At 43.1% G+C, this 22,147-nt stretch overlaps 1 protein-coding gene across 1 annotated transcript in view; it reads right to left on the minus strand.

The window, feature by feature from the left end:
* Positions 1–22,147, minus strand: part of LAMA3 (laminin subunit alpha 3) — a 132,604-nt gene that overhangs the window by 60,180 nt on the left and 50,277 nt on the right. Inside the window, exons 22-36 of the mRNA XM_053396385.1 lie at positions 21,588–21,744; positions 18,067–18,196; positions 16,321–16,463; positions 14,751–14,851; positions 14,511–14,664; positions 13,671–13,831; positions 12,871–12,979; positions 10,039–10,136; positions 9,092–9,263; positions 8,439–8,565; positions 8,205–8,344; positions 5,492–5,607; positions 5,011–5,222; positions 2,972–3,176; positions 1,696–1,840 (exon numbers count right to left, since the gene is read on the minus strand). Coding sequence (XP_053252360.1) covers positions 1,696–1,840; positions 2,972–3,176; positions 5,011–5,222; positions 5,492–5,607; positions 8,205–8,344; positions 8,439–8,565; positions 9,092–9,263; positions 10,039–10,136; positions 12,871–12,979; positions 13,671–13,831; positions 14,511–14,664; positions 14,751–14,851; positions 16,321–16,463; positions 18,067–18,196; positions 21,588–21,744 — 2,170 coding nt within the window. The remainder of the gene's footprint in view (positions 1–1,695; positions 1,841–2,971; positions 3,177–5,010; positions 5,223–5,491; positions 5,608–8,204; positions 8,345–8,438; positions 8,566–9,091; positions 9,264–10,038; positions 10,137–12,870; positions 12,980–13,670; positions 13,832–14,510; positions 14,665–14,750; positions 14,852–16,320; positions 16,464–18,066; positions 18,197–21,587; positions 21,745–22,147) is intronic.

Genomic DNA, 22,147 nt, shown 5'->3' on the forward strand with positions numbered 1-22,147 from the left:
CCAAACAAACCTTTTTTGTGGATGATTGTCACACATTTTGACTGCTGTCAGTCGCAGACTGATTCACACTGAACACACACAATATTGTGAGGCTCTTGATCTAGTTGGAAGCAGGGATGAGGACAATCCATCTATTTCTGGTTCTTGTCGCTATTTCATATGTTCACCCATAAGTCTGTTCTGTTCCATTTCTACATTGATCTGTGTTTTATTTTTATTTTAAAGCTCTGCACAGATATCTGCAAAATATGCATTTTAAAATGCACTTGGATATCTTTGACCCAAGAACAAGAATGTGTCAGAAGACTCAGGAACTGTAAAAGCTGGTGAATAGCCAACTAATGTTCTGATTTGAAACTTAGTCCAAGAGGTTTGTTTTGGAATTTGCAAAGATCAACATACAACATACAATCGTTTAAAGTTTAAAGACTGAGCCCAACTATGTGTGTGATAGCCACTGTGCCAGAGAATTACAATAATACCAAATATATGTGATGTGCAGCTGATAAGACAACTAAATTAATCATCCTAGAAAAAGATAATTGAAACTCAAGGGATTGTTGAAAGTGAGCAGTTGCACTTGTACTTACTCTTGGAAATGATTGTTTGGAAGCACTAATAAAGTTTGGCAATGAACAGTTAGTACATCAAGTTAACACTTTATATACAGGACCACGTGCATATTCCTGAACTGCAGGGGGTTGGACTAGATGATCCTCAGGCTCCCCCTCCAGCCCCCAAATTCTATGATACTATAAGCCAGAAACTGAATTAATGTGGGATCACAACTGAGTAATTCCCGCAAATCCATTGCTACATTCACTGAGCCCATGACTAGATGTTTAGTAGTGAAGTGGGCAGCTGGAATGAAGTTAGCAACATTCCACCAGCATTTGGCAACCAGAGTCCTAGAAATGTGCTAAGCAGTGCACACGAGATATTGGAGCAGTGTACACAAATATCCCCAGGACAATGGAAATGGGTTTTCCTAGAACCATTTGCACTACTGGCAGTAGAGAGTATTTAAGGGGGAGAAGGTTTTTATACAAGGGTTCCTCTTGATCAATCTGTATAGTAACAGAATCCAGTTAAAGTGTTTCTATTGATTTCGGCGGGAGGTGAATTTGCTTCCCTCTGAAATAAGGGACGAATGGTGAAATAGACACTCAAGGAACAGCAGTGTTGCTACATGTTTCCTTCCGAGGCTTGATTGCAAACCAAGGTGTTGTACAGTGGTACCTCAGGTTACATACACTTCAGGTTACATACGCTTCAGGTTACAGACTCCGCTAACCCAGAAATAGTGCTTCAGGTTAAGAACTTTGCTTCAGGAAGAGAATAAAAATTGTGCTCCGGCGGCGCAGCAGCAGCAGGAGGCCCCATTAGCTAAAGTGGTGCTTCAGGTTAAGAACAGTTTCAGGTTAAATACGGACCTCCGGAACGAATTAAGTACTTAACCCAAGGTACCACTGTACTAACAAATGTTTCCTTGGGAAGCTCACAAGTGTTAGCTCCATTTAATAATTAACCATTGGTTTCATATTATGGTAATTCAGACATGGAAAGCGCTATACAGCTAATTAATAATTTTATTATTCCTTAAGAAATCATGGGAACGGTAATCATCACTAGTTAACTAAGGACAAACTCCTGGCAATTACAGTCGCACCAATTTTGAATGCAAAAGCACCTGACCTTACAGAGGCAAACTCCTGTCTGTGGATGACAAACATCTGGCTCTGTTCCTTCTCTGTTACATTTGCAGGGTTTGCAGTTTGGAAAACCATAGGAACCAGAAGCACATCGATCACACTGTCGACCAGTTATTCCTATGCGGCATCTTCAGTAACAAAATAAAACCAAAAAACAATTTCTGAAAAAAGGTTTGCTTTTTTGGAAACTCAGTGAGCCAATGAGAGAGTCTTTATGTAACAGTATTAAAATCAGTGTATATGGTAGTTTTCCATTAGCAAATAAATATCACACCGTGATGTCATAAAATACTAGTGTTTCTTAGATATAATTTAGGCATCAAAGACGGACATGCTAAAACAAACATTTAGAAGTGTCAGCTATAGCTGAATGCTGTTCTTCAAGTGAAGACCTCATTATTAAAACTCATTGCTTTCTTTCACAGTGGTATACAGCAATGGCATTTTTTAAAATGTCTGAATAACAGATTAGCCTGAAGGACTAAACAAGGTTCAAAGCTCTGTTTGAAGTATACATAAGTCAAGTAAGATAAGAACACTGCACACAGGTGAGGCACAATACGCGCAGTGTTGAAGTGCAATATCCATACATCTTGATAATAAAAGCAAATTTGCACACTAAATTGGGACTTTGAGCTTTGGTGCACTGCATAGATCTGAAGCTGTGGAAAGACAGTAGCTCTGTGCCAGCAGACATGTGGCTGCTGACCAGCCCGAAGTGTATGTCGTTCAGAAGTCACATGTCTGTATGGTGCTAACCCAGCAGCCCCCATCCCATTTTCTTCTGGTTAGGTCCATAGGTAAGAGGGACAGGATCTCCTGTTTCCTCAGCTGATGCTGGACAGTAGTAGCGTCTTTCTTCCCAAACACACCCAATCACCACCATAAATGATATAGGCCAAATGGCAAATTTGATTCATATGTGGGAAGTTCAAAACACTTATTCTTTCATCACATAATGTAATGCAGGCCAGGGAACTGTGGCTATTGGGTGGGACATAGATATTGTATATAAATAACAGACGCATGCAGCCAACAATAGAGCATACTGTCTCCCACAAATTGTTTCTCAGAGTAAACCAACCTCTTAGCACACGCTAAAGCTCCTAGGCATTCCACTTTTCAGAAGTTAATTAACACTGCATAGATGCCTATTTCGAAGAAAGGGGCTTCTTGTCCCATCCCATTTCTCTCCCTTGCATTCCCCACCCCCCCCCGAACGTGGAAATTTAAACTGTAGCCTGATAATATCGACTTACTTGCACTGCCCAACAATTTTATCACATTCAGCATTTCCCGGATTAATAATGCCTTTCCTTGAGCAATTGCAGCCCTCGCAGCCAGTGAGGGGATGATAGCCAAAGTGCTGCCTCACACACACTTCACATCTGGGCTTAACGGTTTGAGGAGGACAAATACACTTTCCAGTGATGTCATCACAAAGTCGCCGCCCGCAGCTGCATGCTGGGATTGAGAGAACCATTTAACACATGAATAATATTGTATACCAGTATAAGCAAGTTCATCTAAATTTGAATAGAAGTTAAAAAAAATAATCCACTAGAGCTTGTTTTGCCTCATATCAACTTTATCATATAATGGTCTTAAAATAGTTTAAAAAGTGAAAAATGAAACATATATATGCTACTGGAAGTAGTTATTTGGGACAAGCACTAGGCTTTTCTGTCATATTTTCTAATTAGGTTTTTAAATAACAAACAGAAAAAGCACAATAAAAAACAATTAGAAAAAGACAACATCTCAGATATCTCATCAAGTACAGGGAAGAACATGAAGGTGTAATTCTGCTGTGTTATGTACTGAGTTGAATAGGATCCAAAAGGCAGCAGTCTGATTGGTCCTAGAACAATAGGATCCAAAAGGCAGCAGTCTGATTGGTCCTAGAACAATAGGATTCAGAATGCAGCAGTCTGATTGGTCCTAGAACAAAGCAGCAGTATGATTGGTTGGCAGGAACTACCCAATCATGCTCCAGATAGAAGTGAATCCACAACCTGATTGGCTTACAGTAGAATTCTGGAATTAGCCAATCATGTGCAGCCCATTGTGTAAATAATGTATATAAAGCAGATACTTTGAGGGGACATTCATTCACTCCTCCTCACCACTATGAGCTGAATAAAGAGCATGAAATCACTTTGTGACTCTGAGTATATTTCATGCTGCCTGGGTTTTTTGAGGCGCAAGAAAGACTTGAAAGCCTTGTGGACAAGAAAGACTTGCAGCTATACACAGACCTGGACCTCAAAACTGGAGAGGCCAGCACTGCTGCACTGCCCTCTACCTCTTTCTCTCTACTGAGATCTGCCCAGTGTGTTCTCCACAGCTCTCCTCTGAAGCCCCATCTCTAAACCAGCTTCATGCTAGCATGGGACTTACAACTTAAATCAGAAATAAGGGGAAATGGTGAGAAGACAGGATGCCATATAACAGTTACAGCTATATGATAAACCACTATTTGAAACCATACACATAATGGCTTTCTTTGGGGGACATATATCTTGAAAGTGCATGTTTGTTGCTAGGAGCAGATATTGAGTAGGTACAAATTGTGGCATGCACTCCTTTCAGAGCGGAGATCAGTACCCAGTCTCTCTCCATGTTAGAAAATGTGTCAAGACATATCTTTTCAACTGGCCTTTTAAATCAGTATTAGTGCTCCTACTACTGCGTGTAATGCTGTTAGTTATGCTTTATCGCTTTAATGCTTTTATGATACTGCTGCTTTATTGTTCTGCTTCGTTGTAAACTGTCATGACTAGTTTACAAAAAGGCAGTATAAAACTATTAACAGAAATAATGTTGATATTACTACAGATGCACTTGGATGTCACGTTACACTATTGTATAGCAAAACATAAATGAGCCTAGCCTCCTCTAAGGCTAGCTTTAAAAAGTCAGCTTCAAAAACCATGGTTTTAAAGTACCATAGTTAAATGTTAACCACAGTTTGTTGGTCTGGGCAGCAAGACAAACTGTGGTTAACAAAAAGCAGAGGAGAAAGCTTCTGAACACTTACATGGAGAGGAAATCAGGGAACATGTAAGTCCAAGAGGATACTAGGCTCATTTACATCTTGCTAAAACATAGTTTAGAGTGACACCAATAGTACAAGCATATATAATATAATAATTTCTCAAAAACCCACAAAGAGAGGGAACCAAGGCTTTTTGTGGAATCACTAAATGTAATAGCTGCATTAGTATTTGCTTAGTATTTCCAAAAAAGTGTAATGCAGCACATGACCTCTCCCAACAGTTATTAAAGACATCCTTACGTTTGCAAAAGGGAAATCCATAATAGCCTGTTTGACACCTGCTACACTGGCGGCCAATGATGTGTTGTCTGCAATTGCACTGCCCTCCCACAGGGTCGCAAGTGCGGCTGGTGGCCCCATTTCTGTGGCAATTACAAGGCAGTGCTCCATCATTGTAGGCAGCTGCAAGTGACCTTGCAGACGTTCTACAGAATTCTGAGGAAGTGGCAGGGCTGTTAAAAGAAAAGAAAAAAGTAAAGCACCATGAACACCACAGTGGGCAACCTGTGGCCCTCCAGATGTTGTTCAACTACAACTCAAATCATTCTTGACCATTGGCTGGGGATGATGGGAGATGGAGTCCAACAACTTTTGGAGGACTACAGGTTCCCCACTGCAACATTACATAGACAGTGTAAGTAAAATAAATTAACTAGCTAACTGGCACTCATATAATAAATAACAGATGTGTTTGGTATCGCAGAATATGAGGCTGACTTACTTAATGTAAAAACTGTTCCCACCACAATGATAGATGAAATCAAATGACTTGTCCACAGTGTCTTTCTGAAGAAGTCTATAACTGTAGCTGTCTGCTGGAACAGCCAGGACATGTTCCTTTAAAAATGATAAAGAAATGAAATGGTATGTTTAATCTTAAGTATCCAAGCACTGTTTCCAATTTCCATTCATTTCAACGCAATGTGTATGCAAACGGTACTTGCACTGCACTGATAGGAGCTCCAGAAAACAAGGGCCTTAAAGTATTTTTATTTTGCATACCACCCTCCATCTGAAACTTAACAACAGCCCATTAAACCCAATAAAATAGGAGAAATAAATACCGTATTTTTCGCCCTATAGGACGCACTTTTCCCCCTCCAAAAATGAAGGGGAAATCTGGGTGCGTCTTATGGGTAGAATGCAGGCTTTCGCTGAAGCGTGGAGAGCGAGAGGGGTCGGTGCACACCGACCCCTCTCACTCTCCAGGCTTCAGGAAGACATCCACAGCCTAGGCAGCCCTGCGGGAGTTCCCGCAGGGCTGTCTAGGTTGTGGATAGTAGCCTGCTTCCTGGAGCGCCGGGCGCCCTGAAAGCAGAGCGCCCGGCGCTTCGGGAACACATCCGCAGCCTAGGGAGCCCTGTGGGAGGTCCCACAGGGATGTCTAGGCTGCGGATAGCAGCCTGCTTCCTGGAGCGCCGGGCGCCCTGAAAGCAGAGCGCCCGGCGCCTCGGGAACACATCCGCAGCCTAGGCAGCCCTGTGGGAGTTCCCCGCAGGGCTCCCCACGCTGCGGATAGCAGCCTGCCGCCCGGCGGGTGGGGCGCCCTGAACCAGAGCACCCCGCGCGCCAGACAGACATACGCAGCGTGGGGAGCCCTGCAGGAGTTCCCCGCAGGGCTCCCCATGCTGCGGATAGCAGCCTGCTGCCCGGCGGATGAGGCACTCTGAAGCAGAGCGCCCCGCGCGCCGGACAGACATCCGCAGCGTGGGGAGCCCTGCAGGAGTTCCCCGCAGGGCTCCCCACACTGCGGATAGCAGCCTGCTGCCCGGCGCCCAGGGCACCCTGAAGCAGAGCGCCCCTCGTGCCGGGCAGACATCGGCCAGCCCCACAAGCTCGGGGGACAGCAGGGAGGCGCAGCGCCGCCATCCCGCTGTTCCTCGACCTGGTTCAGTTTCCCCGACCTGCTTCTGGGGGGGAAATAAAGGGAAAAAATTTTTTCCTTTATTTCCCCCCCAAAAAACTAGGTGCGTCCTATGGGACGGAGCGTCCTATGGGATGAAAAATACGGTAAAACATATCACAGCAGAGACAGAAAACACAACAGAATCTGGAGAAATAAAGCGGTTTTTCACTGGTGCCTATAAGATGTTAATGTAGGGACCAGGAGGGACTCCCACAGGAGAGAGTTCCACAAGCAGGACGTCACAGTCTAAAAAGTCTTCTCCTCCATTGCCACCTGAGAGCTCCTGAGGAACAGCTTGATATACTAGAAGCAGATGACTGGGGAGAAAGACATTCCCTCAAAATACAGAGGTCTCAAGCAGTGGAGGGCTTTAAAGGTGAGAAGCAGCACTTTGAATTGTGCTTAGAGACAGACCAGAAGCCAATGGAGCTCTTTAAAGATTTGGTGAAATGTGTTCCCAACCCAACATCTTGTCCCATTTGGTGCCATGGTGGCAATGTTTTGAACTGCTGTTTCTAAGCAGTCTTCAAAGCAGGCCTTCATACAACAATAGCTGTAGACTGGAAATTACTAGAGGGTGGATAATTGTATTTTTTAAAAAATAATACTGTAATTCTAAACAACCAGCTCATTCAGCATACATCATGGGGATGTGTGGTTATAAGCACTAAAACATTTTATAATTATTAAGTCATAAAATATTGTAATTTGTCTATCTCTATCCAGATAAAAGGAATCTTCCCTGGTTGAAAGAAAGCTGCAGCAGCTGCCTGCATGACTGAATGAAAACAGCTATACCACTGTTACCTATGCTTTGGGTAACTTCCCATTTAAACTATTACAATGTATATAGCATGTGGAGCTGTGCTTTTAAAAAGTTAGAAAATCACCATTGGTCTGGAATAGGGCTACAGATTTATTGACTGGGCAGTTTGATCATATTACATCTGTATGTTGTCAAACACACTGGTTCCCAGTCTGTTTCTGAGCCTAATTTAAAGAACTGGTTTAACCTTTACAGAGATAAATAGGTTGAGACAATGTTCGCTGAATGATGATTGGCTTCTCCCATAGGTACTTATCAGAATCTTAAGATCTTTTTCAGAGGTTCTGTTCCAGGTGTCCTTGCCAAAGAAAGTGAAGTAGGTAACCACAAGGGAAATGGCCTTTGTCGTAGTGGTATCCCAGTTATAGAACAACCATCCCTTCGACATTTGCCTGATGCCAAACTTTGTGGTTTTTTGGTGCCAGGGGAAGATATTTTTGTTCACCCAGGCCATTTAAATAACATATGTCTTATGGTCTGGCCTGGTCCTCTTATGTTTAAAAAAAGAAGCAAAACTGTATTTTAAATGTATTTTTAGTTTTTAATAGTTTGCATTGTTTTATACTGTAGTTTAATTTTTGCATTTGTTTTGTAATGAACTTCTGAATTGGGGTGACAATATAACTTTAGTTAGTTAGTTAAATTAATATTTTTTTAAAAAAATAATAATAATCAAATTGTCTTGAATATAACAAACCCTACCAACACAAGCATTTTTCCATTAGGAATTTTCACAGTGACTGAGATATCGTGCTGAGGGATGTCAAGTTCAATTCGATTTTCTGCCATCACCAAACCTCGGCATCCAGCAATATGCGGACAAAATGAAGCATTATAAGACCCTAAAACAGACAAATGGAAAATAAAATGAAATGAAAACTGTGAAAACTCAAAACTGTGCTAAAAATATCTAAACCCATGTAAAACCCAACTCACCTGACCAGAGTCGTCCTCCATCTACAGTCACGTGTACAGGAAATGTTGGGACTTCCAGCTGGTAAAACTGTATGACAAACACGTATCTGCCCAAATGTGTCACTCTCCCATGCAGAGTAATTTGGTTCTGTCAACATAAAAAAGTTTTGTGTTTTGAGCTTCATCCTATTTGTAGTCAAAGTGTGGCAAGGTTCAAGCACCATCTTTCACACTACTGGTTATTCAACTTAGCACAACTGAAAGTGTGGGAAGGTATCCTATGTAAAAAAGAATGTTACGTTTATGTACAGGATTGTATTTTTTTTTTTTAAATGCTAGAAATCTCGTTTGAATTCTCATCTTGCTAATTCTCAGATTGCTGCTTGAACCTAGAAAGCTGCAGTAGGGACTGTCCTTACAGGAAAAGAGAGGCAGAGCTGGTGACTTCTTTCTTTCTGCACCAGCTTTTTGCCCAGACTTGTAGTGGAATTTAATATCAGAGCAAAAGCTCTGTAAGAGGCCAACGTATTGTAAATCATTTAAGAGAAACACCTACAGTTGTGCAAGAGTTCAGCTGCATGCCAGATGATATTAACTTCTACAAATCAATTGACATAAACACAGCCAAGTCTGTGTTGGACTATGACCCACATTTAATTCAAAATGTTAAATACCTGTGAAGAAGTCAAAGTTACTCCCTTAGCTGTATGAGCAGATGGCAAAGGAGAACTCAGTGGCTCCTGGTATATCACATTTCTTTGCACTTCTGCAACCTGCCCATCCCTCAGAGCATCCAAGACCACGGCTGAAGGAGGCATTTCATATTGCGAGGGGAGGCATGAAGCACTTTAAAAGGGAAACAGAATCGGAGCATATACACGTATACACAGAAAAGGGAGTTCAAATAAATGTGAAGCCTATACATTTCATTTTCAAATTGCTTGCTGCCTATTTACATTACTGTATTTACAACATACCCTGTAAGTGTCCCGGAAAAACAGGGACATCCCACTTTTCCCCTTGAGAGCATGGCGGCCATTTTGGGTGGCGTGATTTCGTGCAGAGATCTCATCCCAAAAAACACTTTGGGGGGCACAATCTCACACAGTGCTCCAAAATACATGTTTTGGGGTGTCTGCTGTTGTGCAAGAGCACAGCCTAGAAGAAAGCATGTCTTTTGGGCTCCTTTATCTTGCGCAGGTCACATGATTCATGCATGAACACGGCTGAGAAGATGCACATCCCGGTTTTAGGACAGTATGTTTACAACCCACAGAAATAACGAAATACACAAACAAAATGTACATTGTTGTAGTATAACAATTAAAAATGCTGGTGTGTGACTGTTTTAAATGTCCTGAGATGGAACATTTGTCAGAGTTTGCAAAGAAGCTAAAATAATTCAGACAAGCCAAATTTCTCAAGAGTGTTTGCACAGCTCTGGGCAAAGCCTTGCATATCTCTGCTAAGAAGAAAGCACGACTGAGATCAAATTATTCTTATTTCAGAATACATAGAGTGGCAGCAGCCTTGCTGTATGATGGGTACTGCAGTTATTCCCAGATCAGAAAGAACCTTAAGCCTTCTCTTGATGGAAGCAAAAGGGAAGGAAGCAGTTTACCTTGGATCAGCTGAATGGCCAGAAGTGGCAATGCAATATACTTTAGGTTCCAAGTACTCTATCGAAAAGTCTTCCAGAGGAATAAGGCAAACTTTATGCTAGGAAACAAAGACAACAATGAAGGTTCTGTTATTTTCTTCTTCCAGCTAAGAGCATCATGTGAATAAGGCAGCTAAAATATGTGAAAACAGCACACCATTTGTGCTGTTAAAGAAAGGAAGGAAGCAATTCAGTTTAGCAAAGAGGCAGTGCAGTGTGTGGAGACCTGTGAATGGAAGGCTTGTAAGCTGCAGGACCCTGCCAAGGAAAGGGAGGACAGAGAGCTGGAAACCCCTTTCCATGACCACAGGGCCTTCTACAATCTCTTGCCTTCATTAGAAGGATTTGTGAGAAGCCATGAGGACAATGTGGTTGGCCAAGAGCTGCTACTCTACCATTATATGGGATTAAAAGTGTGCGCTTTTGACAGTGAGTCACACAGCAGTGCCTTGAACTGCTCATTGGTCTTCACTAAGAATAGAAGCAAAAAATAAGCATTCAGCCTACTTTTACTGTTCAACCACAGTAAGATTATTCATTCCAACTCCATTTATTCAAAGCTGATAGTATTCCTGTGCAACTACAAAATGTGGACTGTATCCCAGAATTTGGCACATTGGAAACCTCAATTTACTTTTGAAGAAGCACAATTCTAATCCTGATGAATTCAGATAAATGTTTGAAAACACACAATGTGTACCTATTAGACGGCCATGTATCCTACCCATGTATCCTACACAGGCTCTCATAAAGACAAGCTGAATAAATGCATGCAATTCAAGGACTGCCGCTAAAGGCTCAGAAACAAAAGCTGACCTCTTCTGATAGCTCCAGAATCCATCTTAAATTAGCCTCCCTTGGGAATAGTAACAGCCCCAGTCCTGTGGAACTGAGAGATCCTGTGGAACTTTGTTTGCCACTTTCCCAGAGGCAGGTAAAATATTTTCTTTTTAAGAAAGCCTTTGAGAATTCCTGAGAACAAATGGCTATTGCCCTGTGTTTTGTACTGTCTGCTCATATTTCGGTTATGGTGCTGCCATTTTATTCCACGATTTTTTCCGTTCTGTTATTAAGTTGGAATTCATTAAGTGACTTTCTATACATTGCTTCTAACTTTATAAAGCTGTGAGAGATATCATACGAAACAGAAGTGCAGAAAGTGTTGAAAACAAACAAATAATAAATAAACCAAATGTCTAATAATGATTCAAGAAACAGAACAGCAAAACAATCTCGCTGACTAACCAGTGAGCCAAGAAATTAACTCCAGAGAAATTTTAAAAAGGGGTGGGGGAATCCCCTGGCCAACAGGATCTGGGTACACTTCCTTTCCAATTCTGGGTAACTTTACTAAGAGGAATCTGTCATGCCCTTGGTCCATCTAACTTAGTATTGTCAACTCTGATTGGCAGTGACTCTATAGAGTTACAGGCAGGAATATTTCCCAGCTCTGCCTGGAGATGCCAGGGACCTGGAACCTTTTGAATGCAAACATGGAGCTCTGTTACTGAGCTATGGCCCTCCCCCTATTCAGCCACTATTTATTTTTTAAAGGAGTATTCAGTATGAATGTCCACAGTACCTTGCAACAAGCAGAAGTTCAACTTCTTCTGAATGCAACTACCAAGGAGCCGCATTCTATTCTGGCTTTTATCCCAGCGTTCTCCATATGCATGCTAGCCAATGCATTGTTTTGAAAGCAGAAGGTGCAAGGGGATAAGTGAGGAAATATTTAAGTATCCAAAAGGTGGCAGCAAAGATCTTATAATGAAACTTTTAAACCAATTTACTCGCAAACCTATCTTCATAGCCAGTCAGTGGCGTAGCGTGGGTTGTCAGCACCCGGGGCAAGGCAAGTAATTTGCGCCCCCTAACCCGTGGATTTGCGCCCCCTAACCCTACAAATCTATGCCTATGAATGAGGGTCCCTCTCTCTCTCTCTTTCTCATATTCCAATTGATTCCCATTTCCGCCAATCGATCCCCGAAGCTCTCACCCAGCGAAATTCGTGCGTAATTACGCTTCGCCATCCCTAATCCTGCCGCTTCCACCGGGAAATCATGACGGTGCGTTTCTCCTCTCCAAACTTTCCCCGGCCCTTTGCCGGCCGGCGCAGCCATTTTGGCTACGAGCTCCCCTCCTTCTCTGCCCACTTCCGACCCCACCTCCCCATCCAGCCTCCCTACCTCCTGAAAAAAGGCGCCGGCGCCAAGCAGGACACCCCCCGCGGCCATCGGAGAGAGGCGGGGCCGAGGGAGGAGAGCCAATGGGCGAGGCGGGGCGGGGTAGGTGGCCACGGGGGCGGGCGCTGCCGCAGTCCTCGGGTGGGCAAGGTAGGAGCAGGCGGAGGCTGGCCGGCCGCTCTGACAATAGGGGCGGGCCGAGGGCACGACGCGGCTGGGCCCTCTGGACTCGCGCCCCCCCCAGATGTTGCGCCCGGTGCGGCCGGCACCCCTGGCACCCCCCACGCTACGCCACTGTAGCCAGTCCCTTTGCTTTGCATTTGGGAAGGGTTGAAAAAGACACATACACACACATTTTTGTGGGGGGTATTATGGAACCGCACAATCACTGTGATCATTTGAAACCAAAATATGTGAAAGCCTGCATCACAGTGGCTGGCAGGACATTGATAATAATGGATTATTATTGTGGTCATTGTTATTTATTTATTTATACCCCACTTTTTTCCCTGGCAGGGACTCACAATGGATCCAGATGGTAAGAGATCCCTTATTAGAGACCCCAGAGTAGCCCACCTGACAGGAAAAATATCACAGAACTGAAACTTACTAGGAGAAAATCTATTGCTGAAGCCCTGAGATGGAAGTTCACATCAGCCAGAAGGTCACAAACTGCAACTCGGTGCATTTCATCAAGCACGACACTGCGGCATAGAAAGCTAGAATAGATTTTAAAAGTAGTTAAAAACCATACTGGAACTCCTCCACCCCAAAAGAATAGTCTTCTTCTACCGTTTGCTTATTTCCTCCAAAGCCAAGAAACAGTGGGTTATTTATCAGGATTGTACCATTTATATCTGGCTATTTTAAATCACATTGATTGGAAAATAAGGAATGATCCGGGATAATCAATACAATCCAAAACAGGGAATTATGTTTGGAATTAAAGAATTAAGTTCTCTCTATGGATTAATGCAATGAAAATTATTTTAAAATCTATTTACATCAGTATTTGACTCCCTCAGATTATTCTGTTTTCTTTAGATGGAGACACACACCCGCCGCCCAATCCATACACTATAATATCATTGTCATTAGATCAAGCATAGAGCACAAGAACATAGAAATTTGCCTTCTAATGAGTCACACCACTGTTCTATCCAGCTCAGTATTGTCAACACTGACTGGCAGCAGCCCTCTAGGGTTATAGGCAAGAGTCTTTCCCAGTTCTGCCAGGAGACACCAGGAACCTGCAAAGCACATGCCCTATTGCCGAGCTGTGGTGCTTCCCATTTTTTTGAAAACAGTATTCAGAATGAGTACACAGTAGGCATATGTAAGCAAGTTTAAAAAGAAAGACAAAACAGATATTCAACCCAAATGGATAATTAAGTTTCCACATTTCCTCACCTGTATTTGCAGCTATATATATTGATTTTTGCCTCCATCACATTCCCAGGGGTGTCAATCTTCACACTGCCGACATATACTCGATCATGTTCATTAGCATACTCAAGGACTACCACGTAGCGGCCAACTTGGGGAACTGTCAGCCTTATCTGCAGATCCACCTAAGAAAATTCGAACTGCATTTGACGACTACCAAAATAAGGATTGCAGGGGATGCCATCCATTTCCCAGGAAACGCTTTTCTCAAGCATGCAAGAGTTTCAAGAAAGCAAAAGGAGAGCTGCATAATTCCTGAACGCCGAATCCCTAACCCACCAAAGCCTTTCCTACAGAAAAAGCCTTCCTCACCCTGCCCCCCAGAATGATTGCCCCATGGGTAAGTCACACAGCAATACTGCAGGGGATGCATGGAACTAAAGGTAAAGGACCCCTGACAGTTAAGTCCAGTGGCGAACGGCTCTGGGGTTGTGGCGCTCATCTAGCTTTACTGGCTGAGGGAGCCGACGTTTGTCTGCAGACAGTTTTTCCGGGTCATGTGGCCAGCATGACCAAGCTGCTTCTGGTGAAACCAGAGCAGCGCAAGGAAACGCTGTTCACCTTCCTGCCCAAGTGGTACCTATTTATCTACTTGCACTTTGACGTGCTTTTGAACTGCTAGGTTGGCAGGAGCTGAGACCGAGCAACGGGAGCTCACCCCATAGCGGGGATTCGAACCGCCGACCTTCCGATCAGCAAGCCCTAGGCTCTGTGGTTTAGACCACAGCGCCACCCATGTGGAACTAGAATGTATGAAATTGACACATATGATGGCAGATTTACACACAAACAGAGCCATCTTACCTCTTGACCAGTGATATGAGACATTACGGGATGTTTGGCTGTTGGCTGTTGGGAAGCTACATTCCTGTACTCTCTTCTGTTCAAGGAAACTCTGACTTCTGAACCAAGCACACAGCAAAATCTGTCCAGTGGCAGGTGCTTATACTGTAAACAACTTTTTAAAAAGGAGGAAGAGACACCATTAAAATCAAATAAATCAACCCAAGGCAATGGTCTCAATAATATAATAGGTGCACTAACTTATCTGTCACTGCCTGTCCTGAATATGTGCAAGCCTCTGTAACTGGTAACTGCAGGATAGGGGCTTCATAGTAGTCACTAGGCAAGAGCACCAGGTAATCCTAACAGGACAAAACAATATTAACATAAGTGTATTTATTAAGCACATAGAAAACGATTATGTGAAAATTTCAGCATAAGTTGCAAACAGAGTGGGCTCCTGTTTCCACAGTAGATTAACAATGCAAGCCCATGTATTCAGATATAAGCCCCCAGTTATTTTGACTTATTCCTATGTAAATGTGTATAGGATTGCTCCCCAAGGACATAGTCCTGTACTCAATATCTTCTAGCTGAGGGATTTTAAGAAGTGGCAGAAGCCAGGAAACAATAGTGGATCTTGATCTATGGTGCCACATGTCCAATGGATTTGTATGATATTCTTCAACCTTCAGTCCTAGGTGCTGTTGGACTACAACTCCCATCATCTATAAATGTTGGCTGGTGATGGTTGGAGTTGTAGTCCAACAAGATCTGGGTGTTAGGATAGTTCTGTTCCACCTTAAAAGGGAACAGGCTGTTGTCTGTCACATGCCTGTTTAGTTCCAGCACTCGCTGGGAACTTCCGTTTTGTATATAGCTTTTGTTCTGGCTGTTTTCCTGGACACGGAGGCAAGCAGTCATGTTTTTCCTTTGTTCTGATCTACGTTGAATAAAGCTGTAAATATGCTCTCCTGTCTGCATCCTTTCGTTGTGGAGACTCTGCTGAAAGGGTGTGCACGGGTCTTGGAATGTCTCTGAGGCTCGTGTCACTAATTGACTGATGCTGTTCCACGGGAGACTGGTGATTGTCCAGAGACAACTGGGGGCCTGCCTGATGCCTCCGTCTCCCTGGCACTGGGAACCCGAGGTGAAAGACTAGTGGAATTCTTCCAGTGTGCTGGTGGCACCATTCCATCAGCAATTATATGCCAGTGGGGGGGGGATGGGGACAGGGTAGAGTTGTACATGTGAGGGGTACACTTCTCCCAAATCCTATACTCACTCAGACCACAGTCATGCTACTGACAGCATCATTTTACACTAACCCCAGACCTGGACAATAGAACTGAAAGCAGTCCCTCTGCCCACTCTGGCACAGAATATGGTGTGATTGAGCACCCAATCACAGCACACAAGCCTAGCACAGAGAGACTACCAGTCCAATAACTAGGCACAGTTCATGAGGCTATATTTCTCTGACCTCAAGTTGTGCACACTGAGAGGTCAAATGATGGGGGGGGGGGGCAGAGAAGAGAAAGGGCACTCTGCACAAAACAGTCCAACCTCACACAACACACATAAACTCTTAAGAGGAGCTCTGCCTCAGGACTCCAGGCACAACCAACTGACAGTAACCTCTACTTCACCAACTGGGGTTTTCAGAACCAAGCAAGTAAGGGCAAGGGGAACACAAGTTGCAAAATGTAATATCTGTGTTAGCCTTCCACCCCCCCTTTCCCCTTTTTTTTGCTATATATGAAAACTCTGTTTTGACTGAGCTATACTGCACTAACATTCTTCCCCCTCGTAATTATAGCAAACATCTTACCAAAAGGACTCCCTCTGCCATGATTTTAAAAATCCAGGTTCCAGGAGTCAGTGAAAAAGCATCTGCAAAGCTCTTCCCTGGGACAGTGACAAAAGCAGGTTCTTTACTGGGTGGGAAGACAACACCTTTGCTCTGAGGAGTCCCTGCCAGCAAACAAGAAAATAATAATAATAATTAAAAAAAAACCACTCCCTGATGACTCAGAAACCAACATTTTTTTTAATTAAAATGAGATAAGCAGCAAACTGAAAGAGCAGGTGCATCCCCCTGCCTGCCCAACCATGTATGTACCTGCAACTCAAGACAACACTTCATGTGTCTGATAAAAGGGACTGTAGCTCACAAAGGCTTATGCCATAATAAATCCATTAAAGGTTACCACATGACTCTGTTGTTGTTTTTACATTTTTTAGATTTACACTTTTAGGGTGGCCAGCTAAAGATTATGTGTGAAGAGGCTCAAGGTGTGCGACAGACATATTACTGCAATGCACTGCAATAGACTGCATGAGGTATGAGATTAAGATCCAGCCAAATCCCACGATATATGCGATCCACATTCTGTAACAGGCTGCCCTCCATGAAACCACCCTGGGAAATATCTGTCAGAAGAACTAAAAGTGACAAGCAAGCTATTAATAAGCTAACATTTTCAATGAACGTTGGCTTATGTATTTTTTTAAGGAACCTACTATATGGAAGTGAGAGCTGGACCATAAAGAAGGCTGATCGCCGAAGAATTGATACTTTTGAATTATGGTGCTGGAGGAGACTCTTGAGAGTCCCATGGACTGCAAGAAGATCAAACCTCTCCATTCTTAAGGAAATCTGCCCTGAGTGCTCACTGGAAGGACAGATCATGAAGCTGAGGCTCCAATACTTTGGCCACCTCATGAGAAGAGAAGACTCCCTGCAAAGGACCCTGATGTTGGGAAAGATGGAGGGCACAAGGAGAAGGGGACGACAGGGGACAAGATGGTTGGACAGTGTTCTTGAAGCTACCAACATGAGTTTGACCAAACTGCGGGAGGCAGTGGAAGACAGGAGTGCCTGATGTGCTCTGGTCCATGGGGTCACGAAGAGTTGGACACGACTAAACGACTAAACAACAACAACAACTTGTTTTTAAGTCTAGCACCAGAGGTAGTGCTTTTTGACAGACTTGTAGCTGAAACCCTTGATAGACTTGTAGCTGAAACCCTCTGGAAGCTCAATCATGACTAGGGGGGCTGTCTGACAGCCCTTTGAAAAGACTGCTGGTTTTGTCCCCTCCAATCACCTGACGGGCAAGGGGTGGGAGTGCTTTTCGGAAGCATCAGCTGCCTATGTGCGTCCAGTGCTTCCAAAAGGAGGGACCAGGTATGCTCAGCCAAATGGAGCCCTTTGCAAGCCTCCTTGCGCTGTTCCCTTCAACTTCCAATTTCAGAAGTTGGAAAGCGGCTACTTCAAAGAGCAGCAATGTTAGGGGAAAGCGCTTCGCCCTCCTTGAGCAAGGCATATTCCAAGCACCCATCAGCTGATGGGCAGGCAAGAGTGTGCCTTGTTCCAATGAAGGAACAACAAGGAGACCACTTTAAGCTCCTGCTTGCTCCTTTGAAGCCCCGCCTTTACTCACCCCACACCAGACAACATGTAGGGTGGGCACGTGGGCATGGCATAAAAGAAGCATTTAGTTCAACTGAATTCAGGGCATGAAGACACTTTGCAACTACCTGCTGAGTTCCGCTGCCATTTTGCTCTACCTACCTTTACGAAGCCGAGAATAAGCGATTATGTGGCCAGATACCGCAGCAGTTCCAGGATTAATATACCTCAAGATAACACGAAATAAACGGAGGTTTGATTTCTTCACGTTCAGAGTTATCCTTACTTCATTCTGTAAAATGGGAGGTTAATAAACAAGGAGGAAAAAGCCATAAAGTACCAAAAGGATAAATCTTCAGAAGCTGTGCAAGCAAATTACACAATTCCTACAGGGGAAAAAATAAGAATAACAAGTACCACGCATATAGACAGAGACATTTATGCGGAAGGAAAAGCATTTTCTGGCATAAGGAAGAGAAAGACAGGCAAACCTAGCAAGAAACGTAATTCACTTACAAGTGTTATTAGGGCCAAAATGTTTCCCCTCAGCAATTGAGATCCTCCCTCTACAGCTTTTTGAAACCAAGGTGACATAGTGCAGTGCTAGGTGGAAGAGCTTAGGAGAAGCCACAGTGACAGGTACTACCACCTCTGGCTGGGGAAAAAAGAAGCAAAGAAGAGGACAGGAAAGCATATTATTTTAATACTACCACCCAAAAGGCAGAAAATGTCTAGAAACATTTAGCAAATGTAACACGGCAATCAAAAAAGTTATGGTGGGTTTGGATGAAACACAGGTCTAAAGCAGTTCTCTTCTTACTGATCCTCACTGTAAATGATGTCCTGATGAATTCGGAAGGATAACAAGTTTTGGCTGTACTATGGGCCGTATTTTTACGGTTGCACTCTTATACACACTTACCTGTATTGTCTGCTCCTGTGTTTTTGAGAAGACATGCATATCATTGCTCTGTTAAGCTGACATAGTACTGTGGTGTCCATGTGGCATGGCTTAAGGATAAGAACTGTGTTAAAAGATGTGTGCTAATGTTAAATCATGGATGATGTACCTTGCACTTCTCCAATCTATTTTAACTTGGCATTTGAGATGAAGGTTTTCCATGTATTAACTTTAGGGTTGCCAAGTAACTACTACCTAGAGAATCCAACTGGATGTCAACGATGCAATGGAAAGGTTTGAAACCAGATGACTGAAGCTCATTTGGTATATGCCTAGAGTTCTATGCATTATTGAACTTACTTGGTTTGATTATTCTTCCTCACCCCTTTTCTATGCATCTCCTATTGGTTTTTCATCAGTGATCACCAACTACAGAATCACTGCAGCAAGGAGAAGGAGGAGAGAGGTTTGGTGTGGGGGTGTCAGCATTGCTTCCCTTCCTCCTCTAACAAAAGCTTCAAAAATGAAGTTGACTTAATGGGAACAAAAGAGGAAATGCTGAGCTGCTCTACTATCTAAAATTAGTATAAAAAAGCCAAAAATGTTCTTCTCTGGATCATCTTAACTAGGCATATTCTGGGGGCTGATCCAGGTTTCTTAAGAGCATGTTCTGTTTCTGAAGGCTAGGAAAAGCAGAGGGGGGAAATGGCAATGGAGAAGTTGCAGTTCATAAATTTATATTTTACCCTTGTAAAATTCTGACACGGTTAACAGAATTTGAAAGAATAACCCTAAGGGAAAACCCTAGATTAAGAGGAGTAAGGTATACAAATGAATGAAGATTAACCAGAAGGAATCCATTATATATGATGCTACTCCAACAATCTCTCTGAACGCGTCCCCAAGGATGAACAAGCATCAGTTGATGAAATAAAACATATTCTCCAAAAAGAAGCCAAGACAGCACTTACTGAATACATTCCTCCAATTTTTTCTGTAACGCTCACAAATTGAGAATCACAGAATCATAAAACTGGAGAGTTGGAAGGGACCTTGAGGGTCATCTACTCCAACCCCTGCAATGTAGGAATCTCAGCTAAAGCATCCATGAACAGATGGCCATTCAACTTCTGCTTAAAAACCTCCAAGGAAGGAGAGTCCAACACCTTCCAAGCAAGTCTGGTTCACTGTTGAACAGCTTTTACTGCCAGAAAGTTATTCCTGATGTTTATTCAGAATCTTCTTTCTTGTAACTTAAAACTATTGATTCAGGTCCTACCTTCCAGAGCAGGAGAAAACAAGCTCGCTCCATCTTCCATGTCACAGCCCTTTAGATATTTGAAGATGGCTATCATATCTCCTCTCAGCCTCCTCTTCTCCAGGCTAAACATGCCCAACTCCCTCAACTGTTCCTCATAAGGCTTGGTTTCTAGACCCTTAATCATCTTGGTTACTCTCCTCTACACGTTCTAGCTTGTCAATATCCTTAAACTGTGGTGCGCAGAATTGGACACAGCACTCCTGGTATTGTTTGACCAAAGCAGAATAAGAGTGGTACTATGACTTCCCTTGATTGGAACACTATACTTCTGTTGATGCAGCCCAGAATAGCATTAGCTTTTTTCTGCTGCTGCTACATCACACTTTTGACTGATGTTAAGCTTGTGGTCCACTAAGACCCCTCGATCCTTTTCACATGTATCACCGGCAAGCCGGGTGTCCCCCATCTTATATTTATGCAGGTGGTTCTTCCTGCCTAAGTATCGAATCTGACATTTGTCCTTATTGAAATTCATTTTGTTAGTTTGGGCCCAGTTCTCCAATCTGTTAATGTCATCTGGAATCTTGATTCTGTCTTCTGCAGCATTAGCTACCCTTCCCAGTTTGGTATCATCCCCTGAATTCCTTCATCTAAGTCATGTATAATTGAACAACAGTGGGTCCAGGAGAGAACCCTGTGGCACCCAACTTGTTACTTTTTCCCATGATAATAAGGAACATTAGTGAGGACTCTTTGGGTTTGGCCAGTCAACGAGCTACAAATCCACCTAACAGTTACCTCATCCAGCCCACATACTGGCCTGACAGTATAAGGCAGCTTCCTATGTTCCTACTCAATTGTAACAAGCTTAGGGCACGTCTAAAAATATTCACTTCTGCCTCACAACTCCAGCTATTACATCTAGGAAAACTTCCTATATGGGTCATCTCAATCACATGGGGAGTTTCTACAACTACAGTGGATTTCCTGGAAGCATATGTCCCTGGTGTGGCTATATTTCCAAGTGACTGGAAGGAATCACATGGCAGACTGGAGCCAGTGGTGGTGTAGTGGTTAGAGTGTTGGACTAGGACCTGGGAGACCAGGGTTCGATTCTCCACTTGGCCATGAAACTCCCTGGGTGACCTTGGTGGCCAGTCACAACCCCTCAGCCTAACCTACTTTACTGGGTTGTTGTGAGAATTAAATGAACTATGTAAGCCACCTGGAGCCCCATGGAGAAAAAGTTGAGATATAAATGCAACAAATAAATAAAAATAATAAACTGCTGCAGAAAATGCAAGAGGGCATGTGGAGTCACCACTTAGAAGATCTCCCCACAGGCTGAAGAATGTTTCCTTCACACCCATTATAAACTTTTAAAAAAGAAAAGAAGTTTAAGTATATGTGGGATTCACTTCTTCTGGCCTCTTCTATAATCCAGCAGGACCAAGGAAATGAACTCACATCTTCTTCCCAAGGTTATTTCACAAAGTAACATCTGGTCAGTTAAATACATACTTGTACTGAGGACATCTGTGCATAACCTCGCCAGCTAAAGCCAGGAAATTCTTGAAGATCATAACCAAACCGGATTCCTCTTCCATTAGGAGATGTACCATCTTCAACTTCAAACTTCATGTGATGTAAATCAGGTAAGTAGTAGTCCTTTTCAGGCCTTTCATAAATACAAAAATGAAATGGCAGGCAATGCTTTTGTTTTCTAAAAATGTTTCATTTGCTACATATGAAAAAGAGACATAACACTTAAGAACCGGCCTGCTGGATTAGACCACATGGCATAAGTTAAGGAGGGAGATGGCTAAACGAATCCTCTCTATACTACTACCAAGGTGAAGTCACAAAGAGCACCCACGCAGAACTTGGCACCCACTGTTGAAAGCAGCTGGTTAATACCAGATTACCAATCAAGTGTTGATGAATCAGCACAAAATCTTAAGGAAGTTTTGATGCTGTATTGTGTTTTTAATATTTGATTGGAAGCCACCCAGAGTGGCTGCGGAAACCCAGCCAGATGGGCGGAGTATAAATAATAAATTATTATTATTATTGGATTTACT

This window comes from Podarcis raffonei, chromosome 7 (genome assembly GCF_027172205.1).
Source record: "Podarcis raffonei isolate rPodRaf1 chromosome 7, rPodRaf1.pri, whole genome shotgun sequence".
NCBI lineage: Eukaryota > Metazoa > Chordata > Lepidosauria > Squamata > Lacertidae > Podarcis > Podarcis raffonei.